Source organism: Amphiura filiformis, chromosome 7 (assembly GCF_039555335.1).
Source record: "Amphiura filiformis chromosome 7, Afil_fr2py, whole genome shotgun sequence".
NCBI lineage: Eukaryota > Metazoa > Echinodermata > Ophiuroidea > Amphilepidida > Amphiuridae > Amphiura > Amphiura filiformis.
This window is the reverse complement of record NC_092634.1, coordinates 30453410-30470356: the sequence shown is the minus strand read 5'-3', so window position 1 is coordinate 30470356 and position 16947 is coordinate 30453410. Positions and strand designations below refer to the sequence as shown.

General features: G+C 37.6%; 1 protein-coding gene across 1 annotated transcript in view; it reads left to right on the top strand.

The window, feature by feature from the left end:
* LOC140157006 (oxygen-dependent coproporphyrinogen-III oxidase-like) overlaps positions 1-16148 on the top strand; it is a 32936-nt gene extending 16788 nt beyond the window's left edge. The window contains exons 7-13 of the mRNA XM_072180061.1: positions 4038-4160; positions 6038-6149; positions 6918-6997; positions 8021-8100; positions 8727-8753; positions 9839-9941; positions 10639-16148. Coding sequence (XP_072036162.1) covers positions 4038-4160; positions 6038-6149; positions 6918-6997; positions 8021-8100; positions 8727-8753; positions 9839-9941; positions 10639-10725 — 612 coding nt within the window. The 3' untranslated portion in view covers positions 10726-16148. The remainder of the gene's footprint in view (positions 1-4037; positions 4161-6037; positions 6150-6917; positions 6998-8020; positions 8101-8726; positions 8754-9838; positions 9942-10638) is intronic.
* The last annotated feature ends 799 nt before the right edge of the window (positions 16149-16947 follow it).

Below are 16947 nucleotides of genomic sequence, written 5' to 3'. Positions count from 1 at the left end.
TGTTGTAATAGTGCAACAGGGTTAGTTTTTGATGTGCTTGCAGTTGTATCTGCTGCATCTGGAGACGCCAGTGGCCTATTTAAGGCGCATGAAAGTCGATTCCGAGTTTATCGTCCCCCGCCCACGTCACTTTTTGGAAACCAAAAATACCCTCGTCAAATTTTCAAAAATGCCAAAATAATTCATTATTTTCAAAGTATCAGTGTTTTCACCAGTTTTAGCAATTGGAAACATATATTTTTGTTTGTAAAACATATATTCATAACTTGGAAGCAAAACCAGGCTCTTTTCCAACTTTTCTAGTCCTTACCCATATGAAAAACATGTTTATAAATCACATAAATGAGTTTGGCTTTAAATCAACACACATTTTAGGTCAATAATGAAATCTGGTGAAATAATGAAAAATGAAAAATGAAAAAGTCACCTCACCAACCTGGCAAAAAAAAGTGACGATAAACTCGGAATTGACTTTCATGGGCCTAAGCACATGGCTGGTGATAGTGTCTTGTCCTTTAAAATGTCGCTTAAAGTCAGTCTCTTGAATGGTGCGATTCCAATCCTACAATGTAATGAAACCATTTGACACTGTTCCTAGATTGGCTGCTTGATTCCACGCTTCTTTGAAGATCTGAGCAAACGTATGCTTGGTCACAAACTTTCCGTTGTTGTTTCGACAATATTCTTCGTTTACTCTGTCCCACTTGGATTTCAATGATTTAAGGAAGCTCACATCTAGTGGCTGAAGCAAGTTAGTTGTGTTTGGTGGGAGGCAAATAATTTGAATATTATTTGCCACTCCTAGCTCCAAGGTGTATAGTGTTTTGTGAGATTTGTGGCCGTCTAACAATAGTACAACTTTAAAGTCGAGGCATGTTACTGGTCTGACATCGAGTGTTGATGTAAGGAATAAAATGGTGTTCAAACCATTGCTCAGATAATACACTGTTGATCCACCCGCTCGCACTAAATTTAACCATCCAACCCTCTGGTGTGGATGCTGTTAAGTAGTGGTTGATCCTTTTTCTCTTATAAATTACTATTGGGTCCATCATAACTCCACTAGCAGAGCCACATCCGACCCATGATGGTAATATTTGTTTTGTCACCTGAGTTTGTAGACCATATTGATCTTTGCTTTCTGCTGGCGACCACTTTGTGTGGTCTTAAAGGTACCCCGCATTCGTCACAGTTCCAAACAAGGTTGATTGACTTTCCCTGAAGATAGGGATTCAATACATCATAGAAATTGTTCAGTATGCTTTCATTGGTCATTTTTGCTCTACTTTTAGACAATTTCTTGGGGTTCTTAAACTGAGTTCACGATGTCTGGTCATGAAGGCGTAGTACCAACTATTACCAGCAGCCTGTTTTGTTAACCTTTCAGCATGATGACTCCTACTGGGGTCCCTGTAGATACACATAGGCCAACTCCTTCACCTGTTCTCTTGACTTGCCCACTCCAAGCTCAGCGCATGAGATTAAATATTGTTTTAATCTCAGTTCCTCAGTACCAGAAAGACATTCTATTTCAATCGGCCCTGATGTGCGGTCCCACAGTGTTGAGTAAGAGATTTTATATATTTTTGATGCTCTATTAATAGACTGTGAACCAGATAGGATTTTTTCAATTGCTATTGGTATTTTTGATCTATCATACTGACAGTTTATTCCCTTGCTAACTCTTGGCATCCTGCAGTTACTTATGTTACTTATAAACACATCAAAAGAAATAAGTTCCCCTCTGAAAATTTTGTCATAACATCGTAAAGTAAAACTTAGTACCAATAAAACTTACTTAGAAATAATTATATGATTGTTTACTAAGTGTTTTGTGAAAATGAAAGATGTCCATGACTTCATGGCTGAATGAACCCAAATTGAAGACAAACTGCCCTTTCCAAAAGTCACAAAATAGGCCTATGCTTGTTAATTGCGAGGCGTATTGGGACAAGGAATGGAACTGGCCATCTTACAACTCACTGTGCTGAACTCTGCACCAAGGGGATTTGCATGGCTGAATGCTCAAGAATTGGTACACATTACAGTAAATGTTCACTTGGTGAGGATTTTAAATTGCACTCAAACACATGGGGTTTTCCATTAGTAACAAGCCATGAATCAACTTTTGTGACAAGCATAGGCCTACTTTGTGACTTTTGAAAAGGGCAGTTTTTGTCTTCAATTTAGGCTCATTCAGCCCTGAAGTCATGGAAATCTCTCATTTTTACACAGCACTTAGTAACCAGTCATATAATTATTTCAAAGTTAGTTTTATTGGTACAAAACGAAACCTTACAATGTTATGACGACATGTTCAGAGGGGGACTTATTTCTTTTGATGTGTTTATATCAGTAAAATCTACATGAAAAAAAAATTAAGCCAAGGCCGGGATCATTGGTCATTAAGCACGCTCTAAAGTCCAAAAACAATTGGCGTAGCTCAAAGATATCAATCAATCCAAGTCTGAACAGATTGGAAACAATGACCAAGGATGTCAGTAATTCTTGGAAATCTTCTTCATCGCCATCTAGACATAGTTGATCAATGGGGGAGCTCTTCCGTAATCTTCATTCTGTCTCCTGATCAAATCCCTGTTTGTTTAAGTAGAAAAATGACAATTTGCTAACTTTTGTAGAAGCAAAAAAACAAACAAACAAACAACATTTTGTATCATTGCAGTGTTTTTAGTACAAATGTTTTAGATGTGTATACCACTAAGGCCTAAAAAAATCCCGACCTACCCTAAAAGTAGGCCCGACCCTAACTTTTTTTTTTTTTTTTGCAAAAAAAATAATAAAATTAAAAAAATAAATAAAAATAGATAAATTAAAAAAAAAAAGAAGAAAAAAAGTTCCAAAGACTTTATCAAACGAAATTTACAGCTTAAAAAGTAAAAAAAAAAATTCCAACCTACTTACCCTAAATTTTTTTTAATGTTATGCCAATCAAACAATTTTTCTTTTTTAGGCCTAATTCTAAGACAGTCATGGTCATCATTTGTCAACACTGTGCGGTGATTTAACCATGTCAACTATTGCAATATATATGCTTGGCTATACCCTCAAAAATGGAAGCACATGGTCGTTTACATTTCATCGCTTCATGCTTATGACATGTTTGAAAGATATTAATCCGCGATGTTATAAGGCCCGCCAATTACGAGCTGATCAAAGTATAGTTGATGCGATCTGATTCTGATGATTCACCAGCAGTGAAATTACAGCACTTTGAAACCTCTGTAAAAATGGGCTGTATAAATGCAAAATTTATTCATTAGTTTTTATTTATACTAACTACAGATTAATAGGGTGTGCTTCAGAAAATTATACAATATATTTTGTAGAATGAATTTTAACTTAGGCACGAATAATTTTCTGACTATAATTCTAACAAATTGAGTATTCAGATGTGATTTAATATTTTTGTGCAGTGTTTGGAGCATACTTTATGCAGATCAGGCCTTGCCGTTTGAGGCAAGCGATCGCTCTTGCTCGCCCATACTCGATTTGTAGTGAGCGTTTTTCCACTCGCCATAGGCACTAAATATCACTCGCTGCGAATCTCCCAAAATCAGCCATCGAATCAGCCAATTCAGCATTTAATCGATTCTGTACCCCTCCAAGCAGAGAAAGTCATAAATTTTGGCGCGCTTCGTGCGCACTTCAACATAAATATACATCGATACCGTTTTAAGACGGAAGCTCTACTTGATTACTAGTAGGCCTATACCTAAATAAGTGGTGAAAATTCGACCTCTCGCCTAGCATCATGCTAGCGAGTGATTAACTACTCGCCTTTAAAATCTAGATGACAAGGCCTGCAGATTATGCATTGTTATCAAAGTGATGTGTAAAAAGCCTACTATGGATTAATGCTGGTACCCTCTATCACACTAGTTTACATCTGAACTATTGTTACTCTTACATACATATCTGTGCTTTGCTCGAAACACTTGTAGCAGGTTAATTTTTCAACAGCTCTTTTAAGAGCCACCAGATTTTCAAATCTTCTCTCACTACTGTTTTACTTTCAGAGAAATCCTATGATTCCCACAATGCATTTTAATTACCGCTATTTTGAAGTGGAGCAGGATGGGAAGAAGATATGGTGGTTTGGGGGAGGAACTGATTTGACTCCATACTATTTAGACAAAACGGTAAGTGGCTAAAAGTGCACTTGTGCACATACATATACACCCCTAATACAGACAGTCTGTGATTCCCAGCACAGATAGCAGATGTCTGTGTGTATGCTATCAACACAAGGATGTCTGAATCAACATTCACACCAACATTTGCTTCACCAAAGACCAAAATGGTTTGTTTTTAAGCTGTGGATTTTCTGAGCAAGTTGAAATTCTTGATTTTTGTTTAATTTTCAGGTCCTGCTCTTTTGCAATATGACCATACATCTTGCCAGAGGTGGGATCAGTATTAATTTGTGGGTGTTTTTTTTTGGGTGGGCATTGGGGGTCAATGTGAATTTAAGGGGGAATCAACAAATATTGCACAAAATTGGTGCAAAAAGTGGAAAAGTTTGCTAATTTGGGGTTTTTACTTTGGCGGGAGTAAGAGTTCTGAGGGGGGGGGGATCATTTTCCCCATGCCCCTTGCACACCGACATCACCTGGCTAATAATTACTTGATACAGCAGAGATACTAAAATCAATACCCGGGATCGATACATGTGAATGTGCTATGCACGATTTGATATTCAGACGATAAATCTTTGGATACCGGGGTAGAAAATGATGAATATCTCCCATAATTTATTTATTCTAAAGAAGCCAGATTTTGTTCCTTGCACTTGAATATATGTGTTGAACGGATATGATAGTCGTTAGCTTGCGTCTTGAGAAAGAACTGTGCGTCTTGAACTAAAAAACTGACAAAAATTCTGATTTTATATGTGCCGAACTATAGCGCAGCGTAGGCTAGCTGCACTCACTCTTGGAGGCAATCAGACGACCTCATGGCGTATACATGCTCACTCACACACAGAGAGGTCAATTACCAGGCTATTGTCAGTAGTCTTAGTCGGATGTCCCTCGGCTCATTATGCGTCTCAAAACTATTAAACAGGTCGGAACAAAATGGCCATGCGTAGCTGTGGATTCAACCTACCATTGCGATTTCTGCCATGAAGATATCGGGCGATGACACTGTGCCTTGTGGCACTGCCACTGCATCTTGCTTTTTTAGTTTTTAGTCATAGAAACTGCACAGGCATGCAAACATTTAAGGTTGGTCTGAACCCTGGAATTATGAAAACTTTCGGGCCTCATAACTGCTAAATTGTTAGTCTAAAGAATATAAAAGTATACATTTTTAGAATGGAAATGACTTGATGAATTCATCTGTGAGGTCAAATTTGGGCCAAAATGCTCATTTTTGGAGAAAATCCCCAAAAGCGGGTTTTTTTAAATTTTTTTTTAGTAACGTAACAAAAAAATTGTGTGGCCAAAATTTTTTTTTTATTAATTTTTAAAAACTAGATAAAAATATCTAGGGACTGTTTTTTCATTTTTTTGAATTTTGACCAACTTCACCAAAAATATTTGAAATTTGGGTGAAAATCAGACTTTTTTATGATTTTTTTGAAAATTTTGCATTTTTTGACCATTTTTGTTGGTCAAAATTCAAAAAAAATAAAAAACCGTCCCTAGATATTTTTATCTAGTTTTTAAAAATTAATAAAAACATTTTTTGGCCAAACAATTTTTTTGTTACTTTACAGCGAAAAAATTTGGGCCAAAAAACCCGTTTTTTCGGATTTTCTCCAAAAATGAGCATTTTGGCCCAAATTGGACCTCACAGATGAATTCAACAAGTCATTTCCAGTCTAAAATGTATACTTTTATATTCTTTAGACTAATAATTTAGCAGTTATGAAGCCCGAAAGTTTCCATAATTCCAGGGTTAAGACCACCCTTAAAGGACATGGAATTAGCAAGCGGTATGCCACCTCAATTTACTATGACTTGTGTTATAAATTAGATTTTTCATCATTATGTATATTTCTTTCTGTTTGCAGGATGTAACACATTTCCATAGAACACTAAAGAGAGCCTGTGATACACATAATCTTAGCTACTATGGTAAATTCAAGAAATGGTGTGATGACTACTTTGTCATCCAATTTAGAGGTAAGTTTAGCAGCCAATTTAAATTGCTCAGTCACTCGGGTACCAGACTCGGGTATGTCTCACTCACTCACTCAGGTACCAGACTCATCATGGGGGTGGGTCGCAGCCAGTTTTGTGATGAGCCTCCATTTGCATCTGTCTTGTGCGGCTTGGGACGCAGTGTATGTGGTCATTCCCATTCAGGATTTGATGTTTGATTCCCATGATGTACGTGGACGTCCGCATCATCTGCCTTGACATCCTTTGCCTTGGTTGCCTTTTGTTGATCCAAGCAGCAGGGTTCTAGCAAGATATCATGCACTGCCCCTTGCTATGTGACCAAAGTACTGGAGATTGTGTTTTCTTACAGTTGCCAAGAGTCTTAATTTTGGATCAATCTGTGCAATGACCCATTCATTAGTGTGTTTTTCTTGCCAAGTGACACACAAGATGCAACGGTAGCACCATAGTTCAAAGGCTGTGATTTTTTTGGTGTCTGTATTCTTCAGAGTCCAGGCTTCACAGCATAGGTTAATATGGGGAATATGAGTCATATTGAAGTCATATTCCGCCGATCAATGCTGAATCAATACAATCGAAAATTATTCAAATTATACTCACACATGGTAGCTCCTTCTCAGCCAGCTCATACTTCAGTCAGCGAGCAACACAAAATAGCGCAATAAACTTCAGTGTGCTCGCAAAATAATGCTTAATTGTTGTGCCATATTACTTGGTCGTCATCTCTGAATAGTGATATCTGGTATTTGTGTTTTCAAATTTGTTTAGGAGAGCGTCGTGGAGTTGGTGGTATTTTCTTTGATGATTTGGACACACCGTCACAAGAGGAAGCATTTGCATTTGTAAAGGTAGGTCATGGAAATGATTGTAGCATATAACTGGTATATAAAATTCGTTAAAACAAGATTTGATAATTAATTTTGTTAACTAACTCATTTGACGAACAAATTTTAATTGTATCAACTCAGAGAACTAAGTAAATGTGTTCTGATCAGGACATGATTTCCGTTGCTTGGGAATATCAAATTTAACAAAGATAATTCAGATGAGCTGCTGTGTGAACCCACATCACAGGCTCACAGACTCACAGTCCACTTGTGTAAAGAAAGACTGCACTTGAAAAACAGTGGCTTTTTTTGACGGGAATAAGCAAACTATGATGCATTTTTATCATGTTATGTCCCTGTAGAGTGAGGACGGCTCTATTTACGCTTGTCAAGCCCGAGCCACATTGGGATGACTTGCGCGAAGGAGGTATGGTTAAGTGACCGCTTATAGGTTGAATTCCCAGTCTGCCTATTCATGAAGCTCCCGTGGTTAAGGCGCTGGTCTCGTAAACCAGAGGTCCTGGGTTCAATTCCCGGGCTGGATCACTTTTCCTATTTCCTCCTTTAATCATTGCTCGATGGCGAAACTGATAAAATTACATCATAGAAGACTGCACTTGTTTACATTTTGATAGCGTGCATAGCGTGAATATGGAAGTGGGGTTCTGATCGGCTGATTCAGTTGTCTGACCATCAAAACAGCGAACCGATAATCTGATTGGCCAATTACACGTAAAAGCGTTGGTTGGCGCTCTTGAAGGGAACACAAAGCTCCGCGTATGTTGCTTATTAACAGGGCGCTCGCATCAACATCAATCAGAGTAAAAAACTCCTGTACTTCACTGAAAGCTAGTGTAGTCAAGATAGCTGAGTAATAAAATGCTAGACTGTGGTGCATTAATGAGTCGACCCCCGGTAGTGTTGTTAGTCTGCATGTGTGGAAAAAATACCCCCAATTTTCTCCCCATAGCTGATGGCGCGATTGTATGTGGCAGTATAGGGAGTCCCGGTTCTCCTTCTTTAATTCTGAGGTTATCTTTGCAGGAATGTGCCAATGCAGTGGCTCCATGCTACCTTCCTATTGTCCTCAAACACAAAGATGATGGATATGGATATGCTGAAAGGTAAATAGATCATCGATCAGCAGACGACCCAATCTTGTATTGTCTCCTAGTGGTATTCACATAATTTACAGCCTAATTTTCATAACTGGTTGGCTGCATGGTTGGCTGGTCTGTTCAGCCGGGCAGAAGCAAAACCATTAATCCACTCTGTACTTTAAACACAATGACCGATCAACATCAAACTTGGAATGGTGATAGTAAATGGTGGCCTGATGTGCTGTATAGTTTTGTGTCATGTTATTTGCATATTTATGAATATTAATGAGCTTATTTGCATATTCCATTTTATATGTATTTTCAAACCTTACCTTATGAACCTTGTTATTTATATACCATTGTGTAGAGACCACCTTAATTATGAACCGCATAATTCTAGTCATAAATTGAGTTTCTTGAACTATTTTGCTTAAACTGAAACTGTATAAACATCTTTGCATTCAATTGTAAAATTTTCATTTGGAGAAACTGAATTTTGAAATGACACCTTGGATTGAAAAATTAAGATATACAATACAAATTATTAAATTATTATTATTTCTATTTCCATTTTTTTTTCTGTAAATTTTGCAATATGTTGTAACCGTGTTGTAACCTCAATAGCTATCTTTTTATACTTTGTTTTTCAGACAGTGGCAACTTTTGCGGAGAGGAAGGTATGTGTCAAACTTTGAATCCAATGTCACAATAAAGGTGTTGAGCCTCCTGTTCTGTAGGCCTATATCTGAGGCTAATTTGTATGTGACTCATTTAGCCAGTGCCCAGGGTCTTAGCTAGAAATTGAGGTTTGCCCATCAATTGAATAACATTGCCTGTCCTAATTTGACCTTTAAACTTAAAACATTTACCAGACTTCTGCAGAACATCGGGGGTTCAAAGAGTTCAAATATGTGTTGCAAATCTGGTCCACTAAGAAGGTCAACAGCCTTTCTCAACACCTACAATTAGAATGTTGCATCTGTCAAAAGGCATTCACTTTGCCCGTCCCAGGAGCAAAGTCCCCGTCTAAAATGACGGGCAGACAGGTGGCTAGCTAAGACACTGCCAGTGTAATGTACAAAATGGTCTGTAGACCCACCACCTCTTAAGCCTTTAGTTTACCGATCGGACCTTATACCAAAAGGCCAGTTCCACTACAATATTTTCATCAAAAAGTGTGATCCATAAATTGATTTATTTAAGCCAAATGTGACCATCCACCAGAAATGGGCCCAGAAGTTGGAAAATGTGATTTTGAGCTACAGTGCAAAATATCCAAAAATTTCATATTTTGAGAAAAATTAGATTTTCACAGATTTGAAATATTTCATACTTCTCATACAGCTGCAGAGTGACACAGCTATACAAAACTAAAAAATAATTAAATATTGACATTTTATGGAGCTGGTTAAACAGAAATCACAGAATTTTGATAACTATAAGTGCAGTTTTTTCAGTGTTGTGCTCTGTTGTAAGGCAAATTTTGAAGAAATGTAACTTCATTTCAGGATATCATACAAAGTTAGTCGAAGTGCCATTTTGAAGCTTCGGGTGTGGTCTTTTCGAATCTGTAAAAATCTAAACTTTATGAAGGGCCGACTTCTGGGCTCATTTGCGGTGGACGGTCACAAATAAGAATGCATTCAGACTTAAATGATGGTAAAGGATAAAATTGTTGCCCCCAGATTGCCACATAGCATTCAGTGTTCAATTGTTTGATGTGTACAAAGATATACTCTGTTTCTGTTTGATCTCTTTTTAGATATGTTGAATTCAACCTAGTTTATGACAGAGGTACCAAATTTGGATTATTTACACCTGGAGCCAGAATAGAAAGTATACTCATGTCACTACCGAGTTCAGCAGTAAGTATACCGTGTCTCATCTCAAGTTGAGAGTAACGCCATGTTGGATTTTGCAGTGGTAGATTCAAGTTAGTGTGTTTACATGGGTGCATCACCAGCGTGCATATAAATCACCCTTCTGCGCATGTGTTAGGTTAGCACACATGACTATAGTATGGATATGGGAGAGGGCGTGGGTGTGTGGGGGGGGGGCAAGCCCTGTGTAAATCATGCATAATCAATCTAGACAATTTGTTACGGAGTATTATTAGTGAAAATTAAGGGAAAAACACTGATTAAAAAGTGACAGAACTCCGAGAAGACTTGGTTTTTTGTTATCATAGGAACATTATACCACACGGTAGACTGTAAAATCGCACCAGCTAAATTTGCACGCTACAGAGCCTGAAAAAAAGATCCTGCGAACCACAAATTGCTGCCATGGGGTGCTAATGGGTGCTGGGGTGCTAATGAACGCGTCGCCAGCACAAGCATCCAACGCGATCAATAACGCATATAGGGCGCATACAAGTGCGCCTACGCGGCCGGTAGTTCCAGGGTCAATGGCCGCTTCCACGCAGTAACACACTTCTGAACTGAGTGTCAGGGCCCTGATAGGTGATGTATTCTGTAGGTTTAAGAAATCCAGTATAAATCCCAGGGTACAAATAAGCTGTTTTTATGTTACAATGTTTTGTTTCATTCAATCTTATTTCAGAAATGGGCATACAAGCATACACCAAAGGAAGGCAGCAAAGAGCACGAGCTGCTACAGGTATTGAAGAATCCAAAAGACTGGGTCTAAAAAAGTGCTACATCTCATCACCATGGAATGGTATCCTTTACCTAGTAAGGGGTGAATTGGACATTTCACACAACAATATGGATCTGCTAACCTATCCAAACTATGTTCAGACACTATTCTCATGATAGTGACATTAACAGGTTGAACTGTCACACATCACATATATACATAGATGGGAACTGACAATGAAGTCTTTGTTATGGGCTGTATCAGCCTATCTATTCAAGGGGAATTGCTAAGAGAGTGATAACTGCAGAGAGTCAGCATAATTATGGTTTCTATGTAGCTGTCGTTCATGCATATTCATGAGTGCTGAGTGTTCTATTGCTCAACAAATTCCCCATGGCATCCAGTGTTCCTGCACTTATACTGTAATGTTTATGGTACACTTTGGAACTCAAGTTTGGTAGTGATGTAGATGTGTATTTCGCTGGCTGCAGTATCATATTGCACAAGTTAAGTTAATGGCGAAGAGAGTGCACACATATGTGATGCGATCAAGCCAAATCAGTCGGAACTTGGAAATATCGATTTTGAGATATAGCTAAAGGTAATATTTCCTTTTTTTTTCTTGTTTTGGAAACTCTTAAGTTGCTCATATCTTTGGAATTGGTTGCTCAATTTAAATGGGGTTTTCTGCACAATGCATCTTTGTAAATGATGTTAACTAGCATATAAGAAAATCAAAATTTAATATTTCTGAGGTCCAACTGATTTTGCTTGATCGCATCACATATGTGTACAAGGGCAGTTTGTTGAGAAGCCTGCGTTGCAACCATGGTAAAGCATTGGGTCACTGCCGAACTTGAGATGAACCAAAGCATAGAGACAGTGAATTTTGCAGTAGGCCTATGTATCATACACTTCATGGGAAGATATAGACCCTCATTGACATGACTTTGTGGTCTATTTCTACCTTTTTATTATCTCTGGATAAATTAATACTTTTGTGTATGGTATATATAGACCAAGACCGAGTGACTACTCTCTCTTTCTCCGTCGCATCACATTAGAACCCAGTAAATTGCTAGTGTGATCTTGTACATGGATGGGAACTGTTAGGGGAATCTTTGTTATGGGCTTTATCAGCCCAGCTATTCAAGTGGAATTGCACAGGATCATACTAGCAATGCAGACTTGTTTTACATTAATCCCAGGTCTGTTTTACAAAGTACCTTGTACTCATCCTTACAGCCGCTATCAGTGATTCATGACCGCAAAATCAAACAAGTAGACCGCCTAACGTGTCTTACACTATTTTGCGTGCTTAGTATTTCAAGGAGATCACTGGCTTGTGCAATACTATGTTGTGCAGTTTGTATTGGAAGGAGATAGGTGGCTTGGTGATTATCTTGGGGAATAGAAGGTATTATATTATTGTAGGCCTGATAGTGCTAAGAATACGCAATTCCATTATTTGCAGTGCAAATCGTGTATTTTGACTCCAAATACATTGCAATTTTTTTTTCTGCGGATCTGGAGAGTCCCAAAAATAATGAATTTATGTTGGTACATAAACATATGCTGCATATATTTAAAAAAAAACATGAACAAATAATCAGTGCCTCATCAGTGTAAAAAAGACATTAAAATGTCTTTTTTATACATATTTAGAATATGTGCCTCATTGTTGCAATGATAATTTTATTCATAAATCTTCTTCAATGTATTATTATTTTTACTCAATTTTTAAGACCAAAGAGAAGAATAATTTGTTTCTTTGTTATCCCTTATATAGTACTAGATATGATGAGTTTTCTGTGTATGAAAATATTTGTCATTCTTATTCAGTGGGAGTGGTCTACTTCATAGGAACATAATGTGATTGGACAATCGCATGATATCAGGTGTTGTCTATCAAGCTGCAGATGAACCTAATGTCATCAAGAATATTGATAACGCATAACACACTTGCAGAGGTGTGCATATATAGTGCATTGGATGCGTAGACTTAGTTTGTAATACTCACTTGCAGTATACGCAACTGAAGCCGTAAAGTTGTAAGCAAGTTTCTTTCATTTTAGAATAAGGGGAGTTTTTATATTGATAACTTTTTTTGCTCTATGAAATAATTTATAGTTATTGAAATAATATTTAACTGACTAAGAATGAGAATAAACGATATAAATTTTTGATAAAAATATAAATTTTTGTTTTTGTTGTCCTCTACCGTGTGATAGACGACAGGTAGGTCCAATTATTTATAACAGTGGATACTACACAAAATATTGGACCTGCTTATGGTCTGTCACATGGTAGAGGATAATAAAAACATTTATTGTCTAAAATTTATTTTTTAAGTAGAAAACCATAAATAATAGTGTTGTTTTATCACCCATAAAATGGGAATGCTGTAAATTAAGCAGTGTATAGTAATGTTGAATATGATGTACTATAGTCCATTTGGCTTCCAAAAGACAGCGACCGTGTGTGATACACACACGATCAAAGGCGGTGTATCTGCTGGGCGCAGTCACTCTGCGCCATATTGCTTGCTACAGATGCACCCCTTTTGATTTCGCACAGTGGCGTAGCGTCATAGGTGCACATGGGAGGGAAACTTGCCCCTCAGTCAATATGAAAATTTAGAAAATCCCATAGGAAAATTGCCGAAGAAAATGGTTTATGCTCCCCCTATCAGGGCCGGTGCCCCCAATCATGGTCGGTGCCCCCCAAACACTATGGCACATGTGTAACACATGGACGCTACACTAGTGTAACAGTAAAGTCTTAAGGAAGCCAAGTTGACTAAATGCCTGTTTTGACATGTACTACCATCTACTTGTATGTTATGATCATGTGGAATTATTTGATATACCAGTCTATGTCTATTTGCTATTATAATATTGGGTGTATATGCAAGTATTTTATAGTAGGAACATTAGTGATTTACCAAAGTGAAAGGATAAGTGTCAAAATAAAAATGGCATGAAATATTGTGTTATTATCCAACGCCTCCGCTCCTGTTGAGGGACTGTTGTTCGGCTCGTACCCACACTGCTTCTTTGAGTCCCCGTTCAAACCAATTCAAAATGACAATGTTGTCAATGTTATACTTTGATCAGCTCGTAATCGGCGGGCCTTATAACATCACGGATTAATATCAAAATATTTAATTTTGAGAATTCTCTTATGACATCTCGCCAGAAGCATCACAAATTATTAATTGAAGTCCTGTACTTTCTTTAGCACACTAAATATAGGCCAGACAGGTCACTGATAGCACCCTTAACGTGGGTCTACTTTTCGGCGTAGTGGCAAAAGCCTAACATTTCCCGCCTATTAAGAGCTGATCAAACTATAGAGTTAATCAATCACATGGTTGGGATCGGGTCATCAAGATAAACTTCCTTGCTGGTTGACCTCGGACAACTAGGTCATCCACCCAGCTGAAGGCCTAAGGTTTTGGCTGCAACATCAGTGATTTAATCTAATCAATAAGTGAGTTTTCTAGTTGACCAGATTTAGTTAATCGCAATTTGAACCTTTCGCAGATGACTGTACAGTACATGTACATCATTATAGTCACCGGCAGAGATAAACTCAGAATGCTGGTATCTGATGTCATCCATGAGGGGCGTTGCAAGTTTTGCACTTGAAGGATACCACACGTATGGTAACCCAGATTCCAATTTATGTATCAAGCAAGACAGAAAATTATAGCATGTTTCTACTTTGAGTGGGATGGGATGTCAGATACAACAAAGTTATCTCTGCTGGCGAGTATAGTTTTAACCCTAATGCCCCAGGCCTATTTTGGCAAGGGGAGAGAAAGAAGGAAGGAAGAAAGAAAGAAGAAGAGAAAACTTTTTTTTTTGGGTGCAATTTTGAACCAGGGACCCCTCGGGTGCCAGATACGCGCACGGCTATACCTTACAACAGGGTCTACCTTGGCCAACCAAGCTTTCCATGCCCAAATGACTGTTTGCATGATGATGCAATCGCATCACTTGGGATACCCGCGCTTGCGGGTGCTTTGTGAGTTTAGCTGTTGCATTCCTCTTTTTTTAACACCCTGTTTTTTATAGTTTGAATTATTTCTTAAGTGCCTAATATATGATTATATGCTAATGAGACCAAATTTATATAAAATTATAACAAAGAAATCAAAAACACTATAAAACAATTGAATTCAATACTGTTAATCTTAATACTTTAATTTGTAAAATCTTAACCAAGTACACTGTACAACAGTTACGTACACTTAAATAAACAAAATAACTTTAAGCTTAAATCTGCGAACAAAATATGTATATGATGCTTTTTTATAACCAGTTGATACACTTATAATATAACAAATAAATATCAACACCAAATATTTGGTGGTGGAAGTAATTTTAATTGACAGGTATTTTGGTTGTGTGATTTATGCAAAGAAGTTAGACAGGAGAGGTTTTGTCTCCTCCGCAGTCAGTTTGATTCTGCTCACTCTCCATACAAATTTGAGTGTGGAGCCAGCGGAATCAAACTGGCTGCAGAGGAGACTAGGAGAACTTGGGACTCGATATAGCCCCTATGCAGGAGGCTATGGCCCCTATGCAGGAGGCTATGGCAAGTTCTTTGTCTTGTATTGTCACTCATGGGACCAAAAGATTTACCTCTGGTATATTCCACTAAAGGCTATAATCAAACGATTTAGTATCTTGAAACAGTGTTTGTAAGGTTTTATTTATATTGTTTAGTGCATGATATTAGCACATAACAATTTTGGGAAAAGTCAATGTTTGCTATAGTCTATCTCGTCTCAAGTCACGAGTAACTCTATGTTGGATTTTGCAGTGGCAGATTCAAATTGCGCACTTACCTAATCCCGCAGGGCATATACACATAATTATGTAAAGGGCGATTTGTCCATACCCTGGCCACACAACCATATAAATGCACGGATTCTAATATAATATGCCACTGTGAAATCCAACAGGTCATTATTCTAAACTTGAGGCGAGACACTATAGGCACATGGCAATACAGAGATACACTACATTCTCCTCCAAAGGTAACTTTGGATTTCATGGCCTCCCAGTCTACTTCTGTGACAAAATTTGATTTGTGTCATTTTCTCTGGTAATTGACAAACATTTACACTTCCCAGAAGTGTAATATTTTGAAATGTTCAAGCAATATTGGTCTGTGTTTAGTAGGAAGTCCATTTTCACTTTTATTTATTACCCAAGCTAATAATTATGCAGAAATCAACAGTAGTTTTGGTTCCTGAGATGTATGATTGATGCTGAAAATTGTCAATGGGGCTATTCCATTTGAAATCAACACCCCCTGTGGAAGATATCAATGCTATCTCAATTGCTGTTGAAAGATAACTTCGAAAATCATGTTTGTATATTTTGTCTGTATAATACAATCCTGTATTGTCATATGAGTGTGAGAAAGTTGTGATTCTAATGGCTGCCTTTATAAAGTTCAATTTGAATATATATGACATCATTTGCATGTTGCAAAACATTAAAATCTTAAAGGCAGCTATTTATGCTACTAATTTTCTAACATTCACATGGCAATTTGTCTTAGTCCATGTCTGCACCCAAAACCTTGCTCTTAAACCAAGTAACCAGCAGCTATAATAGGTCTTACATTTGTAATTTGTCGTAGTCCTTATATGCGCCCAAACTTTGCCTTGCTCTAATACCAAAATAACCCAGCACTTTTAGCAGACTGTACATTGTAATATATGATGTTTTAGTACATGTGTGCACCCAAAACCTTGATTCTTTACCAAATAACCAAGAAAATGTAATAATTATGTACACATAGGTGCCAATATGTCTTGAAATGTGTGTGTGTGGGGGGAGGGGGAACATGTGACCTTTCAGTCAAAAAGTGACTTAAAAGAACAAAAAAAATGGGTTATTTTGCCAAAAGGTGTGAGGGACACATTCCCTCTCCAGGATTGACGCCCATGGATGTACATACTGTAATATGTCTCTTTCCATTTGTCAGGCATAAGAATGTTCAGGTTTAGTCTGAATTAGGCTATTTTGCATTTTTACGCATTTTTAAAGCCCATTTTGGGAATTTTAAGCTTGAATTCACACACTTTTTCTGGTTATTTAAAAAAAGCCATTCTCATGCCTGATATGTGCACCAAAACCTTCTCTTAAATACCAACTAACCCGTCAATCATTATAAGGCTGTACATGACAACATGTGACCTAATCTATTCCACTCCTGCTGATGTCAGATAACTTCATCAGCTTTGAGTTACTT